Source organism: Phocoena sinus, chromosome 4 (genome assembly GCF_008692025.1).
Source record: "Phocoena sinus isolate mPhoSin1 chromosome 4, mPhoSin1.pri, whole genome shotgun sequence".
Taxonomy (NCBI): Eukaryota; Metazoa; Chordata; class Mammalia; order Artiodactyla; family Phocoenidae; genus Phocoena; species Phocoena sinus.
Window position 1 is genome coordinate 78,647,090 of NC_045766.1, and position 27,343 is coordinate 78,674,432.

At 39.0% G+C, this 27,343-nt stretch overlaps 1 protein-coding gene across 6 annotated transcripts in view; it reads left to right on the plus strand.

Annotated features, from left to right (window-relative positions):
* Positions 1 to 5,675: 5,675 nt before the first annotated feature.
* Positions 5,676 to 27,343, plus strand: part of GSK3B (glycogen synthase kinase 3 beta) — a 202,975-nt gene continuing 181,307 nt past the window's right edge. For 3 of the 6 annotated variants that reach the window (XM_032629874.1, XM_032629871.1, XM_032629873.1), the window contains exon 1: positions 6,250 to 6,762. In XM_032629874.1, coding sequence (XP_032485765.1) covers positions 6,675 to 6,762 — 88 coding nt within the window. In that variant the 5' untranslated portion in view covers positions 6,250 to 6,674. Of the gene's footprint in view, positions 6,763 to 27,343 lie in introns of all 6 variants that reach the window. The other 3 variants (XM_032629872.1, XM_032629875.1, XM_032629878.1) reach the window with 3 other exon arrangements.

A 27,343-nucleotide genomic window follows, 5' to 3' on the forward strand; every position in this document is an offset into this window, starting at 1 on the left:
CTCCAATAAAGATCTATTAAAAAAAACCAAAAAAAACCAGCAAAAAACAGTGGTCTACAAACTTTTTTGTTCTTACACTGTACTAGTAAAAAATTTTAATATCAACCCCCCAATATTCTGCATATTTATAAAACATATATTCTTGAGCTAACCCCCAAATATTCTGCATATTTATAAAACATATACTCTTGAGCTAACATGATATGCATATATAAGACATATACAGGAATAAAAAAGGATAACAGTCATAATAAACAATATTTTAAAACAATATTATTTAAGGCCCAATACTTTTTTTAAAATTAATTAATTAATCTTTGGCTGCATTGGGTCTTTGTTGCTGCGCGCAGGCTTTCTCTAGTTGTGGTGAGCGGGGGCTACTCTTTGTTGCAGTGCATGGGCTTCTCATTGCTGTGGCCTCTCGTTGCGGAGCACGGGCTCTAGGTGTGTGGGATTCAGTAGTTGTGGTGCACGGGCTTACTTGCTCTGTGGCACGTAGGAATCTTCCTGGTCCACGGTTTGAACCCATGTCCCTTGCATTGGCAGGTGGATTCTTAACCACTGCGCCACCAGGGAAGTACCCCCAATACTTTTTTATTCTCACCACTAACCCCCCGCCCCCCCAAATTATTAACTGTCCCAGATGCATAGTCTTTAAACGTTTTGGTAATTGTGAAGACTTCACACTGGCATTAGCTATATCTGTCATACTTAACCTTAGGGTAAACTTTGACTAAAAAATAGTGGATGGTTCATATTTCAAAAATTCCAAAAATTTCAGGCCTACTTGTCAAATTTGATTAGCTCATTATTGTTTTTAACCTATTGATGTGACTGATGAAGAGTTCCTACTAAGAGTAGAATGTGAGCTTTGCCATTTTGTTTGTTCTTTTATCTACACTTTATTTGCAGGAATCATTTTCAATCTATGAGGGTCAAGTTAGTTAAAAATCAAATAATATGACTGCAAATCCATTAATTAAGCACAAGTAAAGTGTCGTATGTTGCTGAAATTTTTAAAAAGCAGGAGGGTACTGTATATTCTCAATCCCTTCTAGGCTGTGGATTCATCCCCTTCCTTTAGGAAAACTGTATGGTGGACCATGTGACTCCTTCCTTTGACATAGGGACTGAGGAGGGCACCACTGTCAACCAGTATATTAACCACTGGAAAGGTAATTTCTTACGTTTTAAGATAAAAATAAGATTTAGTAGTTCTAGCATTCCAAAGGATCATCCCATACAACCTCTGGGTATATACACGCAACTTGGAGACCGGTAGTTTAAATACAACTTGGAAAATGATCTCTGGGCCACTTTTCTTCCATAGCTGCCCAGATCACATTGTGGTGTTGTCTGTTTACACATCTCCACTCTACAAGAGCTCCCCCTAAGACTGGAGCAAGGCAGTCACCTCTGAATGACTTTTATTCATCTTCACACTCCTGTATTCCTAAGACTTGGCACAGTGTCCTATAAATCAAATTGATTTAACCAAACTGAGTGATTTCACACTGCTACTTCTTTTCTTTGGTTCTTCTGCAGTCTTACCTTTGTCTTCTCTTTTTAAGTATTTTGTTTCTTATGTAAAGGTGGAAAATGAAGACAATACTGGAAATCATGAATACAGTATCATCCAAAATGCCATCAAAATGAATATTTCCAGACTCTTATGTGTGGGTGTGCAAGCACACACACATATGCAATTTTACATGAATGGGATAAACAATATTATTTTTTGATGGAGAGCAGAGTAATCTAGTATAAAGAAGCTGGATCAAATATACTCAGCTGTAGATTCCATCCCAGCTCTGCCATTTTCTAACTGTGTGGCCTTGATCAATGTACATATTGCTCATCCCCCCTCCCCAATCTATTAACAAAAGAGTTAATAATGGCTATCTCTGGAGGTTCAGGGAAGGACTGAACAGGCACTCAGTAAATGCAAATTTTTTTCCTTCCTCTTAATCTTCACATCGACCTTGTTATTGGAGGGTTTTCCTAGAGTTCATTACTAAACAACTCTTTTCCATCTTACAGTATCTGCAAATATCTGGAGCAGAGACCATATCTTATTAAATTTTGAAGGCCAGCACCCAACAACATTTAGGTGTTTAATATACGTTGGCTAACTAAATGAGGTCCTAGGAAGAGTTTGCTGTGAACTTCTGTTTGTACTGACTGACCCTGGGTTCATCTAAATAAATAGCATCTCATATTCTATTTGCTATCTTCATTATTAAACCTGCATATGTTTTCTTCTAGTTTCAATTAAAAATGCAGCTAAGTGATTCTGAGCTATTGTGTAGTTTCCTCATTTGTAAAAACATAATAGTTCCATAACAGTACTTCATAAACTTCATTAACGTAATAGTACTTCCCAAGTGCAAAGTGCTATACAAATACATGTAATTACTATAGAAGCCAGTTCATTGTGCATTTTAATTTATAACTGTTACCTTGTGGACAGGCTCACCAACCTCTTTTTTTTCCCCCTCTACTACACTACTTACCTGTTCTGTATCACCCAGCTTTCCTATATTCATCTTTTTCTAGTCCTCTGGTTGGTTACTGTGGCTCAGAATCACTGATCTTTGCAAGGGACCACCTGATGAGCCCTAAAGGAAACCAAACTATTAGAAACCAAAGTAGGGGATGTATTCACAACCAGGCACACACAGTTGAAGACATAAGGCTTAGAATTTAAGATAAAGCAAGACCAGGAGAGGTGGGGACTATGTTTGAGAGAGAAGTACAAGAGATCTGAATCCTGGTTCTGCTTACTTTAGCTCTGTGGACCTTAGGTAAGTCAGTACAACTTTCAGACCTTGAGTTTCCTAATCTTTTAAGTGGAGGTGGTAACAGTACTTACATCATACAATTATAATTTGAGATAGCATGTGTGAAGCACTTAAGAACAGTGTCTGGCACATTATAAACACTCAGGAAGCATTAACTATTAAAATTATTAAAAACTGATAAATGGTTGACAGCAGGCGGGAAGGTAGAGGAAGAATTTGAAAGGTCAGAGAAACAATCATGGAATGTTAATTTCAGTGGTTCTATATTTTCTCCTAAACTTCTCCCTGCTTATGTCCTAATTCTAGATTGAACTACTTTTTTTTTTCCTATAAAATTTCCCCCCTCTTGGTCAGATTTTTTTTTATTTTAAACAGCATCAGTTCAAAATATTTGAAAGCAGCAACAGTAAAGCTACTAATCATAACCTTAAGGTAGACTATTTCTGTACTTTATTATATACAAAAGAATAGCCATGTTTCCAATTTGTATAACCTAAACATTTGTTATTCACTTTCCCCCTGGTATAACTGGGAGTAGGGATGGGGAGTAAAGAGGAAGGCAGGATTTAGAGCTTTGCCTCACAGTGTTTTAGGGACTAGTGGCAAAGGTCTTTCATAATAGTTTGCAGGGAGAGGCAACAATCATTTGACAAAACTGCCACGCACTGAGTTTGCTTTTAACATTCTTTACCCTTCTCCATGACATCCAGAGGCCTCATGTTTTCTCTTCATTGCAAAGAACAAGAGCTGCTACCACTCCTGGGCTATATAAAAAAACCTATGTCCAGGTTTGAGATTACAAATTGATTGCATGTTGGCCACATCTACCCTGGGATGTTTTTAATTCGGCCTGTAGGGTTTGGAAATATTAGTGTAAAAATCGAGGGATTTCATACAAAAATCCTGCTTTATGGTTTCTCTTGGGGGAAAAAACCAGAATACCTCAGAACACTGGATCCACATTCTTCAGGGCAACAATCTGCTAGAGCCGAACAGCTGCTCCTTTCAGTTACAGCACGGACACTCCAATTTGCCACGTTGCTTATCATTCCCTATTGTTTTACACCAGGCCAGTTTCACTCATTTGCTTTGCTTTTCTGGCCCCTGTAGACATCTGAGTTTGCAAACACTAGTATCTAGACCTTTCCGTTCTCCCATCAAAGCTTACTTTGTTTTGTCCCAAGTTCCTCATCAGTTTGACAAAGCAACATCTAGTTAACCTGACCAAGTATGTGTATTTTTATATGTGCTCCCAGAGACAGTATCGTAACAGAAAGGGATGACTCTGCAGGTGGAAATTACAGACACCACGGGACTGATGGCAACTGTCCTTTCTACTTTTTCTGTAGCCATACCTCACTGTCCTTAGGCAAACCACGGGAATCTGACCACTGGCCTACGTACGAAATCAACTTACATAGTACTTTTATAGATCACCCTAGTTCCAAAGAACCAAAAACTACAAAGGGCTATTCTGACTCCCTGTTTCCTCAGAGTCTTCGGGACATCCGACCTGACGGCACTTCCCCTCACCTGCTTTTGGGGCCCGTTCTGCGCTGGGCAGTCGCACCCGAAGAGCGCGCGCAGCCAGCATGAGCTCATTTCTCAGGGGCGTTTCTGGAAGGCCGGGCTTGGCCTGGCGCACGAGGCGCAGTCGCCCTCACTCTTATCAATGGCCTCCGCGACTGGGCGGGGCGCGGCCGTCGTGGGGCGCTGCCTGTCTGGAAGCTTTGTTCTCAGTTTAGCGCCCGAGAACTCGCACCCAGCCGGGGAGGCGCCCTGAATCCGTCTGGCCCTTCCGTGGAAGACGCCGGCGCTCGGGACGCGCTCTCTTGGGCGGAGGGGAGCCTCGGGCGCGCAGAATTAGCCCCGCCCCGCCGAGACCCTCCAGTGGGTGGGGAGACCCCTCAACCCTCCGTTCGCTCGAGCGCTCGGAGCCCAGCGCCGCCGACCACATCAGTTTCACACCGGCTCGCGAAGGGCTCGCGCTCCCTATCTGCAGTTTCCACACAAGCTGCAAGTAGCCGCGGGCGAGACGGTCTAACCACCCGCCACGACCCCAGTCGCGCTTCTCCCCGCTCCAGGGACCGCCACCGGAGACCGAGGGCCAATCACACTGCAGCTAGGTCTTGCGATTGGACGGCAGCGAGAGCCGATTGGCTGCCGCTAAGGGTTTCGACCGCCCTCCTTTTCCCTTTTGCCCCGACTCCGGCTCCAGAGCTTCAGGCCAATGAGAAGGCGCTTTATAGATGCCCTCCCTTCGCTCTCAACTTCTCCCCACCTCGTCGAGGGAGGGGACGTCCTGACTGGCCAGACTGTCCTCGGAAGCCCCATTCCTTCACCAATCACCGAGGGAGGTGCACTCCCAGCGGAGTTTCGGCCAATTACAAAGCGGCCACGGCGCCCAGCCGTGCGGTTTCACCAGCGACTCCCGGCTTCACCGTCCTTAACTCTTCAAGCATTTTCCTGAGGGCCGGCGACTCCGATTGGTCACTGTTGCCATTGTCGAATTTCTCCTCCAGCCAGCCACAAGACAAGGCGAACCCACCTTCTTCTCGGTCGGCTATCTTCGGTATTTTCCGTCCTTGGGCGTGAATTTCCAGCGACACTTTCTAATTGGCTCCTCAGGTCGATCGGCTTTTTCCGGGAGGATCTGCAAACAAACGACATCCGTGATTGGTTCCGCTCGGGCTTCGGCTCCCCTACCGAAGGGGGAGGACACTCGGCTCGGCCGGCGATTCCCAGACGCCTGTTACGCGGACGCGGGGGCGCTGGGCGGTGTAAGGCTGGGTGGGGGAGGAAGGAGGCGGAGGACGAGTAGGAGGGGGGAGGGGGAGTGGGGAAAAGCTAGGCGGCTGCGCAGACGGTACTCCTCACACAGAGCTGCCCCCGACCCGGGCGAATGCAGGTTTGTGCTGCCGCTGCCGCTGCCGCCGCCCGGGCCGAGTGACAAAGGAAGGAAGGAAGCGAGGAGGAGCCGGCCCTGCAGCCACTGACAGGGCCCGGGCTGGGGGCAAAGCGCGGACACTTCCTGAGCGGGACCGTGCAGAAGCGAGGGGCGGGAGGGCGGCCGCGCTGGTGCCTTGGACGGGGGAGGGGGCCCCGAGGGACGGAAGCGGTTGCTGGGTTCCCATGTCCCCGGCGTATGGGGAGCAGTCGAGGAGCCGCTGCCTGGGGTCTGAAGGGAGCTGCCTCCGCCACCGCCGCCGCCATGGCCGCTGGATCCAGCCGCCGAGTGCAGCTGCTCCTGGCGCAATGAGGAGGGGAGCCGCCGCCACCGCCCGCCTCTGACTGACTCGCGACTCCGCCGCCTTCCAGTTCGCCGGGCCCCTGCCGTCAGGCCGCCGGATCCCGCCGCTGTCGGAGCCGCAGCGTTTCCCGACGCATCTCCGAGCCACCCCCTCCCTCTCCCTCCCTCCTTCCCATCCCCCTTTCTTTTCAAGCGTGAGACTCGTGATCCTTCCGCCGCTTCCCTTCTTCATTGACTCGGAAAAAAAATCCCCGAGGAAAATATAATATTCAGAGTACTTATTTTCAATCAAGTATCTGCCCCCGTTTCACGTGATATATATTTTTTAGGACCTCCCAACCATATCTCCCCTCCAAGGAAAGTGAGGGGAAAGAACTGTATTTTTTTCCCAGCTCCCGATCATCTATATGTTAAATATCCGTACTGATCTGTCTTCAAGGAGAAATACATCGCTCGCTTTTTTTTATAGCTGTACAAAAGGAGTGAAAAGCCAAGAGGACGAAGTCTTTTTCTTGTGGGAGAACTTAATGCTGCATTTATCATTAACCTAACACCCCAACATAAAACAAAAGGAAGAAGAGGAGGAAGGAAGGAAAAGAAGGTGATTCGGAAAGAGAGTGATCATGTCAGGGCGGCCCAGAACCACCTCCTTTGCGGAGAGCTGCAAGCCAGTGCAGCAGCCTTCAGCTTTTGGCAGCATGAAAGTTAGCAGTGAGTATTGATTTTATTTTACACCCCTTTTCCACCTCACCCTTTAAATAAGAGACTTTAAAATATCAGGATCTTAAAATATGAGACCTTCTGATATAACAGCCGGAGGTAATGGAAAAGGGCAAAAACCTGTCTTCAGCCAAGGATGAGGCAGCTCCCTCTTTTCTCCTCCCATATCCCCTCCCCCGGTCTTATTAACCTTGAATTGAGGGAATATGATTTTTATTTGGATGATTCGATCTGAAACTTAGTTCTTTTCATATAGTTTTCTTGCAGTTGATAGCTTTATCAAGTGGTTGAGTTTTTCCATCTTAGAATAGCGATGGAAGTGTTTACTTGCTCATCCTTTTGAATAAAGCGAAGGACAAGACTCATAAACCATTATGTGCCTTTGCAGAATGTGTCTTTTTTGGAATGAGGGATAGTTTAGTTAGCTCAGGTCTTAGGGGTTACCATAGTTTTGTATACTTAATAGAGGAGCTAAATTGTCACTGTCTCGTAACATTTCTTTCTTGCCTATGTGACTATACAAAGTGTGTGTTCATAACCTAGAGATGAACTTGCTCCGTAACCACATTATGGTTTGGAGGCAAGCTTTGATTCTTCCCTTTAGAAGGGACCGATGGGGCTGATTGATATGCAGTAGCAGTAGTATCTCAACATGCATTGTTCTAAATTGGATAAGTGGTATAATATGTTAACTCTTAACCTTTCCATTTTGACATTACCAATCTACCACTATAGAATTAACGTTTAATCAAAAGGTAATTTGGAAGTATGTCCAAGTTTTGATTGGGACTTGTAATGTTGCCAAATGCTAAGTTGAATGTTAATTGTCACTGACTCATCATTAAAGTTCAGTTTTAGGGTGCCATTGCACTCAGTACTTGCCAAATGATCTAGAGTTCAGGGGTTCCTTCTTAAGACTATTTAAAATACTCTTGCATTGGTTTCCTGTTGAATTTAGGTAAGACTATGGAGTTAGAAGAATATGGATTTAGACCTTTCCATCATAGGTTTTGCAGAAGGCTGTGGTCCTGCATATAATAGGGATACTTGGGCTGTGTTCAAGGTTGTTGCTAGACTGTACCGTCTTCCCTGATTTGTGCAGAAAAGTCTATGTTGAGTGTCCAAGTCTATACTAAGTGTCCAATGTTCTAATCTCTGTATGTGGATATGTTTATGTGGTATTTAATGACAGTTTATTTAAACATACTTACAGAATTTGACAAAAATATCTGTATTGTTTCCTTATTCCTCCAGAAAGGGGCATGATGAGGGCAAAGAAAAACTGTTTTGCTGCCTAGAAGGAGAGAATTGAACTGAGATTTTTAAAAAGTATTTGCTGTTATATGAAATTGATTATGTCCTTAAGCAACATAAAATGATAACTCTTATTTGAACTCAGGATTTCAATTTATTTTGGCTTTTGGAACTTGCCTGAAACAGGGTAGTCTAAGGTAATAACTGAATGGGAGATTATTTTTGAGAGTTAAGTCTTTTTTTTTTTTTTTTTTGGTGACTAGCTAGTTCAGAATGCAGGGTATGTGAAGAGGGAAGCTGATGATGCATCTTTCAGGGAATGGTCAAGCTTTCTAAGCACTTCATGGGGTCATTTGAGAGGAATATTTTTAAATTCCGGGGTAATTTTCTGCTGTGATGAAGCAAATCTTATAATAGCTACTTAAGAGCCTCTTGTGGTACTGGAGTGTTAGGATGTTTTTCATCTTGGTTTAAAAACCACTCGAAATCAATTTTAGGTAATTAATGTATTAGATATATTTCAGAGAGCAAAATAGGATAGCTTATAATAATAAATTTGGGGACTTCTCATTTAGTTTCCAGGATTCTCTTTGAATCCTGTGTGGATGTTGCCTGAGGATGGAGTAACTCTTGCAAAGTGTGCAGGTTAAAATGTTGACTTTTCTGTTACCATATAGGTCAACCTAACATTTTAAAAGTTGGAGATCAGTGCTAATTATGTGTTTTTGACAACCCTGACTTTAAGGACATTTTGGAAGAAAGGGGAGTAATTAAGCATTTGTTAGAGTGCTAGTGTTCTAAGGGACCCCTGTTCAAATGAGAGATACGTAAGAAATTATAGTCCTTGGCCTGAAAAGCTTGTCAGTTGTTGAGACAGGTTATAGGTCAAAATGTGAAAACAATATCATGATGACTGCAAGATTATAAATGCAAACAGAAGTGCTTCGTTCAGAGGGACAAGAAATGAAGGGATGAGGTAGAGGGCTGGAGAGAGAAGACTTCTGTAGAGGTGTGTTTTTAGACAGGTGTTAAAGGAGGCAGTAACTTGAATTGACAGAGAAGCATAGAGGATTCTAGATGGAAGGAATGGACAGACGCACAGAGGTAGTGATTTTTGTATTTATAAAGCAGGTTAGTAAATCTGAATGAAAGGGGCCTAAATAGGAAAATAAGAGGAGATGGAATTTGAGAAACATGTTAACTGATGGAGGGCAAAGGGGGCCTGTAAGAGTTCGGTTGAGATTCAAGAGAGATTGGTATTTACTGTAGGTTGCTGAACAAAATATTTGAAGACGATCTGGGCAGCTGAGTTGATGGGTTAGTAACAAAACATCAGAGCCATTTTAGGGAGTAGTAGGGTATGTCATGAAGAATGAGAGACTATAAAGTGTGAAAATGAGATGAAAGCACATTTGCGAGACAGCGTGAATGCAGAACTGGCAGGGCTTTGGATTGGATTGAAGGGGAATATTTGGGAAGGAGTCAGGAGTTAAAAATAAATTCTGATGTTACTGGTCTGGAAGATTTGACCACCAAGTTATATTGTTGATTGTAATGGGAAAGTTGAGAAAGTGCTGAGATGAGAGGGTAGTTGAGTTCACTTTTTAAAAATTTAATATACAATAGGTTTTCTTGAAATTCAGAGGCAGCAGTTGGTTACTGGCAATGATATTTAACTTTACAGTCTTGAACTCTTCCTAATTTTTCTGAACCCAAAACTGTCAGATTTATTTTCAGGAGTAGTAAACTAAAGGTTTTTATTTATATGCATTCCATTTAAAGTCCTAAAAAAGAAAATATTTTTTTATGTAGATTCAGAAACCTCACACTTGAAACTTAGTTATAATAACCCGATGGTAATTTATTTGAAAACAATGAAAATATTTTTTGGGCTAAACCATGACATAAAAATTTTAGATATTTTATACAGCCTTTAATTTAATCTTCGGTACATGCTTAAAACTAGTTTTTCATAAATAATGGTTATTCTTAAGTAAACCTTGCATTTAAAATAATGGTAATATGCAGACTCCAGCAGAAATTAAAAGTTGATTTTATAACAAGTATTTTTTGCCTTTTTTTGTTGAGCTAAGTTTAAAACAGTATATTTGAATTTTTTTTTTTGGCTGCGTTGGGTCTTCGTTGCTGCACGTGGGCTCTCTAGTTGCGGTGCACGGGCTTCTCATTGAGGAGGCTTCTCTTGTTAGAGAGCTCGGGCTCTAGGTGCTCGGGCTTCAGTAGTTCTGGTGTGTGGGCTCAGTAGTTGTGGCTCGTGGGCTCTAGAGCACAGGCTCAGTAGTTGTGGCGCACGGGCTTAGTTGCTCCACAGCATGGCGGATCTTCCCAGACCAGGGCTCGAACCCGTGTCCCCTACACTGGCAAGCGGATTCTTAACCACTGTGCCACCAGGGAAGTCCCTGAATTTTTTTTTTTTTTTTACTCGCTATGGTGAACCCATTTTTTTTGTTCTCGTCCATATTCAAGTGTTATTAAATAAATGTAAATAGTTATGTTCTTCTGTAGAATCACATGATATTTTACTCAAAATAGAGAGTGTAAGGGACTGTCTATGGTGACTTTTGGTTAAAATAAATCTTTTATTAATAAAAGATTATTGGTTATTAATAAATCTTTTTCATAAACTATTAGTGAAAATTTAGCTAGTTGTCTAGCTAAGTCAAGGAGAAGTTATTTCCTCATATAAAACTTTTTTAGATCAATTTTTTTTTAGTGAAGTAAATAATTAATAGTAGTTGCATGTTACTGTGTAGTATTTAGTTGTATGGTGACTAAAACCAAAGAGCAGGTGGCAACTTAGAGTTTTTCTATTCCAGAGGGAATTTAATCTCTTTGTGACACATAAAAATCAGGTTATTAGAATGTAACCAATTCCTAGATTATCCATTGTGGAAGAGAGCTCATGTGTGAAACTGAAAACTAGACTTTTATTTTCATTGTTTTCATTCCTTTCCCAACCAGCCCTTTCCAGAGTTGTTAAAAAAACTAGACCTTCATATAAAAATTGCATGCTCTCTTGTTACATGCACCTCTAGAATGCTAATTGTGAAATGACTTTAAGGCACAGGTACTAAGAAAAACTTCAAGGGAACCCAGAGGTTCACAAATCAATTTATGACTGGTTGGGAATTGCATTTAGAAAATGAGGCAACATCTTCTCATTTCACTTGCATAGTTCAGCTGAAAATCAGTATATACTTGTATCCTGTGCTGTCTGCCCCTTGTTTTGGACTTAGGTTGCTGGTGTGAGATACTGTTTTGGAGAAACAGCAAGGCTGGGGAAGCCAGAGTTTCTTAAGTGTCAGCAGCAGATTCTGAGACCAAGGGAGATCTGTTTTTGTGTGTGCATTATGTGTAGAGAAGGCTGTGAAACGTGCATGTGCTGCAGTTCCATACATTTAATAACTCTCATGGGATTGTGGGACAGGGGTGGGATTGGGCAGGCTGTGGGATTGTGGTGTGTCTTGTGATGCTCCACCCTGCAATAGGAGAATGGAGGGGCAGAACATGTGGGTGTGATGGGATTATATGCTGGTACTAACAGAACTAACCTGATTTCCCAGATATTGTTCTACTAAGAACATAATCACCATGAGTAAATGAATTTATTGGAATGTTTAGCATCATTTTCTAGCCTATTTTTGGGGGGGAGGGGTTGGAGGGGATAGTATGGAAAGGGAACCTTGCATGATTGCAAGGATAGAAGCATTTTCATGGTTCACTGGTTTTAAAGTAGAGGTTGCAATCTTTGCTTCTATCTTGGGTTGTACAAACCATCCTTGGTTATATAAATTGTCTTTGACCTTGGTTGAGTGCGATATAGAAATGTATATTTATATGAAGACCTGTGTGAACAAAACAGCAAGGAAAAACTGACAGTTAAAGGAGAGCAATTTGTTTTCCCAAGTTTCCTACCATTAAATTGATAAAATAAAGGGATATTTATTCTATTCTATTTATTATTGAGTTTTTATTCTAGTTTTTTTAAAAAATGAGTTAATATTTAGCACGTGATGGACATTCAGTAAATTATTTCAGTTTATGCTCATGTCTGTAATATACTTGGTCTGAAACAAGATACAAAGACACAACTTTGTAGATTTGGATTCTTAGTTTATGATTTCCTTTCTCACTTTTGCTTATGTTTCGGGGAGAAAAGTGTACTTTCAAAGCGTGTGCAAGTTGAAATTCTGTAAATGATTGAATCTTATATTTTTGTATTGAATAGTTTTCTTAGAAGCATTTTAGTGTGATCATGTTGAGGCAATGATGTTTTGGTTATTTTGAAACTAATTTTGCCAAACCAGGTTTTCCTTTTGTCTCCAGGATACCATGGCCAACAATGGCATGAATATGAACCTTTAACGTGTTCCTTTATTAACATAGTTTTGAGTTGTTAATTTCTTGATTGTCCTTTCAAATCAATTTAATAATGAAAAGTAAACATTCCTGACGAACGAGGCACTATTTTCCTAGAAACTTGTATTTTTAAAATTTTAAACATTTTTTTGGCTGCACTGCGCGGCTTGTGGGATCTGAGTTCCCGGACCAGGGATTGAACCTGGGCCACGGTAGTGAAAGCCCGGAATCCTAACCACTAGGCCACTAGCAAACTGCCATAGAAGCTTGTGTTTTAGATGGTGGTATAATTTAAATGAACTCTTACAGTCCTAGGATTGAATGAGCATGCCCTAATGCCAAAGAGATGGTAGGTAGGCAGGCAAAAATATTGGTAACATTGGTGCAAAGCAGTAACATTAATACTCCATTTTTTCATTACCATTAATTGTATCATGTTGAATTCCTTGGCTTAGGAAGCCAAAAATAAGTAGGTTGCTTTAATAGAAAGGGGCTGTGAATAATAACGTGATTGACTTGTGATATGTCTGTTGAATGTTTATTAAATGCTAATAAGCAATCTGCTAAATTCTTTACATGCAACAGCTCATTTTAATCATTACAACTCTACAAAGTAGCTAATACTATTATCCCCACCTTATAGATAGGTAAATGACATTTAGAGAAGTGAAGCCACTTGTCCAAGATTACCTGACTAGAAAAGATTGCTCTGCTAGAATTCAAATACAGGCATTCTGATTCTAGAGCTCTTGCTCTTTATTGTATATTTTATAGAGAATGGATTGCTGTTGCCTTAACACTTGGATTCCAGAGATAAGCTAAAGTGCCTTTTCTTTTAGGATAGTCTTTCATTGATAATTTAGCAGTGACTGTGTAAGACTTTCATGATTGGTACCGTTTTTGAAATTAGTTTCAGGCATGCCTGTTAGCAAATATAGTATTTAATTACTTACAGTTATATTGGAAAAAATTCTCAATTCTTTTAAGATTTCAGGGAAAACTTGTTAAGACAAACATTGAAAATGAAAATGTTAGAGCTTATGATGGCACAAAAAGAAAAATAAGTAGTATATGGTATTTTTTGGTTTAATGTTCAGTTGGAGCACTGGTTTTTATTGAAAAGTACTGATTGATCGTAAGTAAATCTGGTGTATTTATATTTCCAGGTAATATTAGAATGTGATTCTACAAATTAGCCTTTTTTTTTTTTTTTTTTGGCGGTACGCAGGCCTCTCACTGTTGCGGCCTCTCCCGTTGCGGAGCACAGGCTCCGGACGCGCAGGCTCAGTGGCCAGGGCTCACAGGCTCAGTGGCCAGGGCTCACAGGCTCAGTGGCCAGGGCTCACGGGCTCAGCCGCTCCGCGGCATGTGGGATTTTCCCAGACCGGTTCGTGTCCCCTGCATCAGCAGACGGACTCTCAACCACTGCACCACCAGGGAAGCCCCAAATTAGCCATTATTAAGAATTATTTCTCTCCATCCCTTCCTATATGTTGTGAAGTATTTTAAGTGTTCTACTCTTTATTTTAATATTTGACAGCAAACTTCATGAAATTTTATTATATGTACACAACCAATTAGTCAAGTATCTATCGAACACTTGTTATGTCTGGAACTGTGAGCCTTCAGGTTGTTGTTGTACTTGTTGTTAAAGAATTAACAGCTATGCATCATGTGCAGTTGGGTTATTTGGAACATCACCTTTTTGGAATTCGTTTGTATTTGACAATCAGGAAGTGAACCAAAAATCCCCACACAAATGGTGCATACTCTTTCCTCATAGGTTATTTTTTGGCTTTTATTTAGAGTTCTTTTTTTATTCTTTAACACATAGTTCTAAGTCATTCACTTGTCTTTTTTTTTTTTAAAACTGCCAATTAGAAGGGAGTGAATTACACTGATATTAAGCATTACACCTTCTAAAAAGTATAGACAGACAGTTCAGGAAAACAAGCATATTGCGGTTACCTAGTGTAGCCTCACACAACCCCAGGGGAAATCACTCTGATAATTGTTCAAAATTTTGGTCTAGGGAAGGTTAAATTATACTAACTTCACTCTCTCAAAAGGACAGGAGTCAGGAAGGTCTCTTCTGGGTAGCTGGGATTCTCAACTTCTCACTGAATTAAACAGTCTCTAATTTCTTTGTTACCTGAAGTTACCTGTCTGGTTGACCAATTCCAGTTGGCTTTCAGTGATAACGGATGAAGGTACTAAAGTCTTCAGTATGCTAGCCCAGAGTATCGTTTCCAACTCTTTCTTCCATTGCCCATCTATGTATATTACTCAGCAACAGCATTTTATCTGATTTAAGATTTGTTGTCTTATTTTTTCTTCTGTGGTATATATGGAGGTGCTCTTTGGATTTTGACATGCCCATACCTTTGTGGAATGCTTAGAAGGCACTGCATGGAATCATTTAAGCTTTCTTATGAATTATGATTAGCTGTTAGAGAGTCACTTTACCAAATACACTTATGGCCTCTATAATGAGAATTGAAAAGGTGGGTATCTTAATTGTTTACCTGAAGAAAAAGGACAATCATGACAACGTACTTTTTGTTCTCTTTTGGAGGTCTAAGAAATTTTTAGGGGCTTAATTGACTAATATAAGTGAGAAGATGTTTCAGATTTCTTTCTAAGGAAGGCTAACCTATCTTTTAAAAATGTGACTCCCTCTACTTCCCCTTATTCCGTAAAATCAGTTAATTCTTTTAAATTGATTAACCACTTTCTTCATGATCTGTGTGGAAGTTATTGAGTTGAGTTGAGTTGCTAATCCTAGACTTTTGAATTCATAAAGGCAGCACCTGGAGAATTGGAGTGCTGGAGTTATGCCTGGCATCAGACTGACGGTATTGTAGGTGCATTTGCTGTCTTACTGGAATTTCAGAGCTTTCGCACTTTACACATTATTTAAACTCTGAAGGGAAGAGGGAAGCTTTGAGTTGGTAGGGTTTCAATAATAATAATAAATTATATGTATATATGTGTATCATATTTACGTAATGGATAGTAACAATCACAATAATAATATAAATTGGATGCTGTATGATAGACAATTCCATGTTTGTCTTATTTACATATTTTGCTTTTAAAAATGGAATTTATTCACGTGATTCAAAATTTAAAAGTACTCAGTGATGTCTTCCTCCTCCTCCTGCTCTGTAACTACCAGCCCTCTTTCCTGGAGACAGTCAGCATTCCAATTTCTTAAGTATCCTTCCATAGATATTCTGAATCTTTACAGGTTATTTCTGCTATGAAATAACATTTTGTGTATGCAGACCTGAATTAACACTGGCTTTAGCATAAGAGTGTTAGAATTAAAACAACATTTAAATCAGTTATTCTAGAAAATTGCTATTGTTTTTCATCCTAGTAGATTACTAAACCCTTATTTTTTGAATATGAGTTGGATGGGGAGTAAATACAAAGATGAGAGAGTGCTTCTCTTGGTAATAAGAGGTAAAATGATAACAGGCATAACCGATGAACGCTTAGTGGCACATTTAAAATATTTGCCACTCTTTGTGTATTTGAGAAATGATCTATAAGGTCAAGTAGATATCATGTGTGTTCTTGCTGGAAATAGCTGTTTATTTCATTGTAAAGAAAAAGATAATTGATATTTTCCTTTAACTTTGCATTTTTTGAACATCTTAGATGAGAAAACCTGTTCTCTTGAGAGATCAGAGGCGCAGAGTGCGTCAATGTCAATGAAGCCTGTGCCTTTTACCTCTTTAAGAGCGCATGGTTTCATTCTGCTCCTAAACCAAGCATTCCTTAGTCTTAAAAAATTAAAAAAAAATTTTTTTATTAAGTAATACACTATCGTATGATTTAAAGAAATCAAATAGTGCAGAAAGTCTTAATATCGAAGCGTAACTCCTCTCCCTCATTTCTGTTTCTCAGAGGCAACCTTAACTATGACAGCTATTTCCTCTAGTAGTTTTATCATAATTTTAATTAGTGTACTATTTGTCTATGTCTTAAAATTATTTTTAGGTATTATTTATAGTCATCACCATCTCCCTTTTACTATCTTACTAATGCAATTATACCACCATTTTTAGTTAAATAATTATTTATTTAAATTATTATTCAGATGATCAGTACTCAATATCTAGACATTAAGGTGAATAGTGTACAATGATTACATTTCCTTTTAAAAACTGCATTATTGAGATATAATTCACATACCATAAAATTCATTAATTTAAGGTGTACAGTTCAGTGGTTTCCAGTACTCACAGAGTGATGCAACCATCACCACAATCTAATTTTAGAACATTTTTAATCACCCCAAAAAGAAACTCTGTATCCATTAGTAGTCATTCCTCATATTTCCCTTCCTTCCAGCTCCAGGCAACCACTAATCTACTCTCTGTCTCTATGGATTTGCCTATGCTTGACATTTCATATAAATGAAATCATAAAATATGTGGCCTTTTGTGACTGGCTTCTTTCACTTCATATAATGTCTTCTAGGTTCATCTATGTTGTAGCATTTATCAGTACTTCATTACTTTTTATTGCTGAATAATATTCCATTGTATGGAAATGCCACCATTTGTTTACCCGTTCATCAGTCAGTGGACACTTGGATAGTTTCTACTTTTTGGCGATTGTGAATTATGCTGATATGAACATTTGTGAACAAGTTTTTGTGTGGACATATATTTTCAGATCTTTTGGGTGTATACTTAGGAGTGGAATTGCTAGGTCATATGGTAACTGTTTAATATTTTAAAGAATTACCAAACTTTCTGAAGTGGCGATCACATTTCCTTTGCTTTCAACTTTTTTTTACACTTTTTTGTTGCCGTTTTCTTTTTCTTGCACAGCTTGCAATGATCACAGTCTTCATTTTTTTCCCCTCAAATTTTATTAAGCATTCTCTGGATTCTGCCATACCCTCCATTCTTTTCCTGGAGTGCTGTCCTACTGGGATCTGGCCTGGTTGTTCTCCAGGCCTCTGCTGTACAGCTGTCATCCTCTAACTTCTTTCACTGCTCTTTAGGGTCCACTGTCCTATTTCTTGGATCCCATCTCTTTGCATCCCTGAGTAGTTCTTATCTAACATAGTCTCATGACATCAGCTAGCAGTGCCTGGAGTATTAACTGTTTGGTAAATGTATCTGGAAAAGTTTTTAGTTGGTTGTTTTTTCCACATTTGCTCCAAAAGGGTAGTTAAGAAGCTGACACACTTTTTTGGCAGGTGTCTCAACTTTTCAGTATCTAGACACTGAGGCAAGATGTTTGGAAGGTTACTTAGTATCATTGTGATCAAGTGATTACCATGCCAATCTGAAGCAGGTACAGAAATCTGAACAATATAAATGTTAAGTAGTTGTTTAAACCAGACCTAGTCAATAGAAATATAATGGAAGCCACAAATGTGAGTCACATATGTAATTTAAAATTTTCTAGGAGCCACATTAAAAAGAGTAAAAAGACAGGTGAACTTAATCTTAAGAATATATTTTATTTAAAGCAGTGTATCCAAAATATTATGTCAACATGTAATGAATATAAAATTTACTAATGATAAATTTTGCCACCTTTTTTGAGTACCAAGTCTTCACAACCTAGTGGGTATTTCACTCTTAATAGCACATACTAATTTGCAGTAGCCATATTTTAAGCGCTTAATAGCCACATGTTGAGCAGTACAGGTTTAGAATTTTCCAGAATTACGTTACTGTGTAATATTGTTGTTAATCTGCCTAATCATATATATATATATATAAAATATATAAAATATATATATGTATTCTAAAGGAACAGATAAGGTGTATGTAGTTTAAAAACGCTTCATTGATTTGTCTCTTTGTTTTTAGTCATGTCTTCAGTTTATTTTGAAATTTACACCACATTAAAGGAGGTTGAGAGATTTATGTTCTTCAGAAAGGTCCTTGGTGTAGGAGGTAATGATTTTTTCCCCATATTTTAGCACACTTCAAAAGTATATTAAAATTCTTATTGGTATACTTGTTAGATGTTGTTATTGCCATGATTGTCTTGGTCCCAATGAGATCTTATTAGTCTAAATATTATTTGTCATACATTCTCTCCCCTTGCTGTTTCAAAGACCCACCCAGCTTTCAGAGTCTCATATGCCACCTCAGCTACTTAGTCTTCCTGGCCCTTTACTCCAAGGCATGAAAGGCACTTGCATGTAACTCCTATAGCACAGTTACTCTTCTTATGTGCTGCCTTGTATTCTAGTTAACTTGTTTTGTCTCTTTCTAGGTGATTATAAATTCGAATATGACAAAAATGGTATTTTACTCACCTTTATGTTTCCTGCAGTGTGGAGCACAGTGCTTTCTATAGTGGGTTAGTTAATACATATTTGAGTTGAAAGCAATTTATCATGGTAGTTACATGTATACTATACATGATAGTATTAGAGTTTCCAGGTCATCAAACTGTCACTGATGTTTCTAAAAACATTTAAGTTTTGATACAAGAAATTAATTTATAAAGTTAAACCTGGGTTTTTGTTTAAACATAAAGGAACAATAGTAGGGAAAGGAAAGAGACACAGAGATATAGACACTTGTGTTATACTGTGTGCTTAGCACAGAGGGGTGTGAACTCTGGATGGATAGCTGAATGAAAGAACTCAGGTGCTAGGTTGCACTGGTTGGTAAGCACAATACCTTTGAAACATTGAGCCTGTCCAGCTAGTACAATACCCCCAAGCCTTCTAGGAGTTTATTTGGAGAGGGTGAGGGTAGAAGAGAGATTTAGAATAATGAAAAGTGATAAATCAGTTTCCTTATTTTTACCAGGTAGCTTATTCTGCAAGAGACAAAATAAACAGACTATTTAAATATGAACAGGCCCTTTCACCATGGATGTACTTAGACATATAATTGTATTGTGGGGATTTATGAAAACTTTAATTTTTACAGGGCCTTTTTTTGTGTCTCTCGGATAGTTTGTCTGATATACTAGTGTATATTCGTATATCAATTCAAGAGCTTTCCCAGAGAAAGTAAGAAATATTAATAAGCAATAAGGATTCTCTTCACTAAATAATCCAACTTCTTAAATAGATATAAAATTTGGCCGTCTGTATTGGGTTTTGAGAAATCATGATGTCAGGATAATAATTTGGTTTTTACTGATCAACATTGTATCTGCTTCTTTAACTAATTGTATACATTGTGAGATGTTTGGCTGACCTAGGGCATGATTCTTAGAAGAGATTTATTTTCTCTGTAAGTAGCAAATGCTTGCTGTGCCATTGAAACCTAAGAGGAGTTACTAAAGGACAAAGCATAATTCTATTTAAATTCAGTTGAACATCAGGGATAACCTTTATTGAGAGAGTTTTGAGACTTTACAGTATATATTTACCTCCTGTCAATTTATAGAAAGTTAAAGAATGGCTGTGCACTTTCAAAGGCTAGAGGAAATGTTCTAGTATTTTATTTCTGCTATAGTGGAGAATGAGTACTTAGTAAGAAACAAAGGATCTGTGTGTCATGACTTCTAACGTAGGAGCAAGTGGGCCAGTTTCTGGGATCCTTAGAAAAGAAAGATCCCCAGAGGCAGAAGATTCTCTGACTCCATTGTCTTGTATATGGCATCAATATAAATTGTACAGCTTGTCAACTATCATTATTAATTTAAGAATAAAACATTGTTTAAAAATGTAGCTTTACTTTATGTCCCAATTAACAACAACAACATATTTTTTTTTCATATATATACCTGGGAAAGCCTATGTACTTTCTAAAGTTTAGGGAAGAGGTAAGAAATGCTGTTGACCATAGGAGTGAGGGTTGGGGAAAAAGTTAATTAGAAAAAAGATTGTGGTTATTATGATGAGTATTGAGTTTCCCTAGATGCTATGATGGTAGTCCATACCTTAGAACTAGAATAATTCAGATGTAGCTACTGTTTGAGTGTTTACTGTGCGCTAAGGACTGATATTTCATATAACTTTCATAATGCTTTGAGGCAATATTCTCCCCATTTAAAGGATAATGGAGTTAAAAATATTTTAATTGATATATTCAGGATCTCTCAACTAGAAGGGAATAAGCCCAGCATGTTGAACTCAGGCCGCCAGACTTTAAATAAAAGACAAAAGGTTGTCAGTACTTAGTATGTCGTTGCACTGTACTAAGCAATTTATTTCTGTCTTATTTAATCTTTACCACAATCTGGTAAGGCAAATACAATTTACAAGTGAGGAAACTGAGGCTTAGAGAGCCTTACACAGCCAGAAAATTTTGTAGCCATACTTCAAATTTGTTCTTTTAACTGCTGCACTATGTAACCTTTATAATTTGGAAAGAAAATAGGAAGATTCTGGGAAGTTGGTTGAACTAAGGTTTCTTAGGGTTAGGGCTTTGGAACTTTTACTTTTTATTAATGTTGCTTACCAAGAAGAAAGTAAATTGTCAGCCATATACAAGTAAAGTTAAATTGTTTTATCCTTTTGAAGTAAAAATTTTAAGAGCAAATACCTTGCTTTAAAATTAATGCAGCCTGTCTATGAAATAGTGGCTATAAGAAATGGATAACAAATATAGTTGAAATCCATATTGCAAAGTCAGTTATGAGCCAGATCCCATTATCATTGAGGAAATTGAGGCTTAGAGAGGTTGGGTAACTTTTGCCAAGGTTTCAGAACCAGCAGATGGCAGAGCTTGGATTCCAACCAAGGTAATTTAATCTAGAGCTCTTTTCTTAACTACTTTACTGTCCTAAGAGAATGTGAATGATGTGCAAAAATGGAGCCTTGCTACCTCTGGTAACTTGAAGACACTGATTTTGAGTTTGACACATCATAGCTTGACTCAAGGCAAGCGTTAGACTTTACCCACCTGCTTCCATCCTTATTGTTTCCTGAGATCACTAGTCTCAATAATTTTTAAAAAAGTAATTAATTAACTTATTTATTTGGCTGCATCAGGTCTTAGTTGTGGCATGTGGGATCTAGTTCCCTGACCAGGGATTGAACCCAGGCCCCCTGTATTGGGAGGGTGGAGTCTTAGCCACTGGACCACCTAGGAAGTCCCTCAATAATTTTTGTTGTTGCTTTGCATTTTTGTTGCACATGAAGATCCTCTGTATCTAGTTGTTGCTTAATAAATGTTGAATGTTGAAAAATAAATCAGAAATTTAAAGCAGTGAATCTTGAGCATAGAGACCAACTTTTAATACATCAGTTCATAATCATGTTTTTCTCTCTAAGTAGTATTTTTGTAGCTTCTGAGGGTAAATATTTATTTAAAAGGTTGATTTATAGTTTTCATGACTTGGAGTAAATTTTCTGTGCTTCTGAGGAACTTTTCTTAGTTGATAAGTGTTTTAAGTGTCAGATTATAATAAAATCCTGTGATGATACAAAATTCAGATGCAGTATAATTGGCTCCCATTCTTTGTACTGCCTTTTTCTCTACAGGTGAGGCCAGATACACATTATGTTTGTAGTGATTTAGTTTATTTTATGTCCTACAGTTTTGGTAAATGAAAACTGATATGTGAACTTTTTATTCCCTGTCTCCTCTACTCTGTAACTAGAAGACTAGTAGAAAAATACTGTTTTCTGTTAACATTGCAGTAACAAGCCCTGTTAGATTTTTCAGACCACACTTATAAGAAGACATCTGGGTTTTAATGTATAATAGTTTATAAATGGAGCATTCATATATCCACAAGGCACTTACTTGCCAGCTCAGCTATCCAGAATGCAGGCAGGAACTAGATAGTGGATAAAAATGAACACTGAGAGCCAAAAGAGCTATCATCTGAAGCAAAGTGTCATTTTGTTTTTTAACCTATGTAAAATCCTTTGGTCAGCATTTCCTACACTAGTTACTTTAAGCAGTGTTATGCTGTAATAATATTCTGTGGCTAAAGAAGTTTAGGAAATGCTGCTTATAGGATCCCTCTAAGGGTTGGTGTTCGTTGGATCACACTTTGGAGTCCTTGCCTTAGGTATCTGGGTCTTGCTTTTATTTTAGAAGAGAAGGGAGGGGAACCAACGTTTAAAGAGCATTACTGTACAGGACCTAGGTGATATCTCCATTTTACAGACAAGGAACCTGAGGCCCTTCTGGAGGATAAAGAACACAAAACTAGCAACAGGGCAAAACTGGGAATGGATCCCTAATCTCTCTGACTCCTAAATCTTTGCTCTTTTGACTTTATTGTGCTACTATATAATTGTAATGAACTGCCCATTTGGGTTTTACACTTTAGAAACAGCAATTTAGCAATAATACTAGGAAAGAGATTAAGCTGCCCTACTTAGGGAAGAAGGAAAGGATAAATTTACTTACCTGACACATGGCCTGTGTCCTTTGCTTTGCATGGATGAATTCCATGCTCCAGAGGGGAAGGTTTCAAAGAATACTGTGTAAATTAAAGTGCTTTTAGAGTGAGATTTGATAGTATGTTTTGTTATGTATAGCTTTATGTCCATTTTTGACATTATAAGGCCAGAACCCCCTCTTTGATCAGGTATAGTGGGCTTAGACAAGTTACAAACTTTTTATAGCTTCATTTTCCTCATCTGGACGTGGTGATAATAATACCTACTTTTCTGGGTGATTGTGATGCTTAAAGGAGGTAATTATGCATGTAAGGTGTCTGGCACAGAGTAACCTTAGCTGCTGTTATTATTATTAGTAATAAAAGTAATTAAGGCTTAGGTGTAGATTGTTACCTCTCTGTTTCCTGTGTTTTTGTTTTGTTTTGTTTCTTAATGGGCATGTGTAGGGTGGTCATAAGGAGAGCCTCCAAATCTTTTTTTAAACTTACTTGAGGAAAAATCATCACCGTTTGCCTTACTAAATTACAGCCATAGCTCTCACCTTACTGTGCTTCGCTTTATTGCACTTTGCAGATACCACATTTTTTACAGACTGAAGGTTTGTGGCAACCCTGTGTTGTCAGATGATGGTTAGCATTTTTAGCAATAAAGTATTTTTTAGTTAAGGTGTATACATTTTTTTTTTGTAGATATAATGCTATTGCATGCTTAGTAGACTACAGTGTAGTGTAAACATAAGTTTTATGTGTGCTGGGAAACCAGAAAACTTGTGTGGCTCACTTTATTGTGATACTCACTTTATTGTGATGGTCTGGAACCGAACCTGCAATATCTCCGAGGTATGCCTAGAATGAAAGTCCTATCTTGGGTATATTTTATAGGGCATTAAGAAAGTTACGGTTGCTGTTAGGCATCTGGCACTTTTTCAGTGAGTACTATTTGTAATCAGCAGATGTTGGCCTAGTGCCCATAAAGTTCTTGTTTGTTTTTAATGTGAGATGTGTATTTTGAGTAGATCTAATGTCTGTGTAGTCAATTTTTTTTTTTTTTTTTTTTTTTTGCGGTACACGGGCCTCTCACCGCTGTGGCCTCTTCCGTTGTGGAGGATACGCATGCTCAGCAGCCATGGCTCACGGGCCCAGCTGCTTCGCAGCATGTGGGATCCTCCCGGACCGGGACACGAACCCGAGTCCCCTGCATCGGCAGGCGGACTCTCAACCACTGCGCCACCAGGGAAGCCCGTGTGTAGTCAATATTTTTAAAAAATTTTAATTTATTTTTGGCTGCATTGGGTCTTCATTGCATGTGGGCTTTTCTCTAGTTGCGGTGAGCGGGGGCTACTTTTTGTTGCGGTGTGTGGGCTTCTCATTGTCATGGCTTCTCTTGTTGTGCAGCACAGGCTCTAGGCGCCTGGGCTTCGGTAGTTGTGGCACACGGGCTCAGTAGTTGTGGCTCTTGGGCTCTAGAGCACAGGCTCAGTAGCTGTGGCACACGGACTTAGTTGCTCCGCGGCATGTGGGATCTTCCTGGACCAGGGCTCGAACCCGTGTCTCTTGCATTGGCAGGCAGATTCTTAACCACTGCGCCACCAGGGAAGTCCCTAGTCAGTCTTTTTATACTGCATATTTTTCTCCTGAAAACTGTTTCCAGGCTAGTGTATGCAGTGACAGTTTGGTTTGTATTTGACCATTAGTTATTAAATGTTTAACTATGGTGGGCAAACCAGATTACTATGGAATGTGAAGATTTTTTTCTCCCAACTTGGATGTCTATAGTCTTGCTCAGTAGAGTTAAATAGTCTGAGGTGCCCTCTGAAAATTTGGAAAGCATGTTTAGAGCCTTTCAAAACCAGTTAATAAGACTATTAACTGTGGATTGAGTTAAGCAGAGTATGGTATTTTTCTTCCTTCAGTTTTTATGCCTCTTCAGTTCTGAGGAAGTGGGGGAGAGAGCCGCCCCACCACCCCCCAAAAAATTTTTTTTCTTTTCCTAAATTTTTATTTCCTGCTTTGAAATAGCCAAGATCTTTGGGGGCTCTAAGAACACCAGTTTTCACAGCTTGAGGCAGAGTGATTTTCATGGGAAACCTTTTCTTATAAAATAAAATACTCTTTGTCCTTGTCAGGACATTTTTAAAGGAACAGCTAGTAGCAGTACCTCACTACCTTGTCACTAACTAGGATGAAGGAAGAGAAGAATGAGTCACAGTTTCATTCTTTCTCCTATTCTGCTTCTCTTCTCCTTTTCCCTTTCCACTTAGCTCTTTATTGGCACTGAAAAAGTTTGCCAACCCTGATCTAGATCACTCTATCTGATGGTGGTGATATTTTTTTATTCCTTCTGTTTTATTTGCTGGAGCTCTTCTATAAAAAAGAACTTCTTTACTTCAATCAATTGTATGATTATTCTGAGGAACAGTAGAATAAATGCCTGATTCTTTTCCTAGTATTTGATAGAGGTGGCCAGTGAGGTTTTTGTTTGTTTGTTTTGTTTTCTTTAAGAATCAATATGAACCCCAGGTTTTGGATATGTTTGTTATAATCCATTGTAGTTATTCTTTTTAATTCTCAAATTGTCTCATCCTTAGCTAGTGGGAGCCCCTTCATGTTGGCTCCTGTATTCCTCGAGAAAACCTCAATAATCTTTGGTAACCCTGTTTTCCAGTATAAAAAGATGTTCCAGGCTCATCTTGTACATCACCTGTCTCAGATCTAGAACCAGTTATTTCTCTAAGGGGTTTTGATTCCTTTTAGTGTAAGATTATGTTTAAAGACCATCATATGAGTCTTTGTTGCTATGGTTGTGTTGTTTGTAGGCCCTTTTATTGGACAGAGCTAGGGGGTGTGGTGTGTGTGTGTGTGTGATTTTTTTTTTTCTGGTAAAATAAGCAATGTAAAATTGACCATTTCTATTTTAAAGTATACAATTCAGTGACATTAAGTACATTCACAGTATTGTTTATTGATCACCACTGTCTAGTTCCTGAACTTTTTCATACTCCAAAAGGAAACCCTGTATTCATTAAGTGGTCACTCTGCATTCTTACCTCTCCCCAGACCCTGGCACTAATCTGCTTTCTGACTATGGATTTGCTTGTTCTGGATGGTTCATAAGTAGAATCATACAACATGTGGTCTTTGTGTCTGGCCTCTTTCACTCAGCATAGGTGTTTTCAAGGTTCATCCATGTTGTAGCATGTATCAGTACTTCATTCTTTCTTATGGCTGAATAACATTCCATTGTATGGATATACCACATTTTGTTTATTCAGTTGATGGATGTTTGGGTTGTTTCCAGATTTTGGCTATTGTGAATAGTGCTGGGGTAAATGTGTACAAATTTTTTTTGAACACTTGTCAGTTTTCTTGGGTGTTTACTGAGGAGCTGCCAGTTTTCCACAGTGGGTGCCTCATTTTATATTTCCACCAGCAGTGTATGAGGGTTCTAATTTTTCCACATCTTCTTTTACACTTGTTATTTTCCATGTTTTGATAATGGCCATCCTAGTTGGTATGAAGTGGTATCTCATTGTGATTTTGATTTGCATTTCCCTAATGACTAATGATGTTGAGCATCTTTTGATGGGCTTGTTGGCCATATGTATATCTTCTTTGGAGAAATGTCTATTCAACTCCTTTTCCCATTTTTTCTTTTTGTTGTTGGGTTGTAAGGCTTCCTTGTATATTCTGGATACTAGACCCTTACCAGATACATGATTTGAAAATAGATTCTGCCGTTATGTGGGTAATCTTTTCACTCTCTTGACAGTGTACTTAGATGCACAGAAGTTTTAAATTTTGATGAAGTTAAATGTACCTGCTTCTTTCCTTCTCGTGCTTTTGGTGTCATATCTGAAAAAGTATTCCCAAACCCAAAATCATGATTTACCCATGTGTTTTCTTCTAAGGATTTTATATTTTATCTCTTATATTTAGGTCCCCGAACCATTTTTGAGTTAATTTTTATATATGGTGTGAAGTAAGGGTCCAGTTGTCCAAGTTCGATGTGTTGAAGAGCCTGTTCTTTTCCCGTTGAAGTGTCTTGGCACCCTTGTTGATTATCAGTTGAGTATATAGATGCATGGGTTTATTTGTGGGCTCTCAGATCTGTATTTCTGTCTTTATGTCAGTACTACACTGTCTTGATTACTCTAGCTTTGTGGTAAGTTTTGATACTGGGAAGTTTAGGTAGTCTAACTTAGTTTTTTTTTTTTTTTTTTGCGGTATGCGGGCCTCTCACTGTTGTGGCCTCTCCCGTTGCGGAGCACAGGCTCTGGACGTGCAGGCTCAGCGGCCATGGCTCACGGGCCCAGCCGCTCCACGGCATGTGGGATCTTCCCGGACCGGGGCATGAACCCGAGTCCCGTGCATCAGCAGGCGGACTCTCAACCACTGCACCACCAGGGAAGTCCTAACTTAGTTTTTTAAAAAGATTATTTTGGCTATTCAGAATCCTTTTCGATTTCATTTGGATTTTAGAATCTTCTGTAGATTGCTTTGGGTAGTATTGATATTTTAATATTAAGTCTTCTGATCTATGAACATGACATGTCTTTCCATTTATTTAAGTATTCTTTAAGTAACTTTTGTAGTTTTCAAGTCTTGTACCTCCTTGGTTAATTTACTCATAAGTGGTATT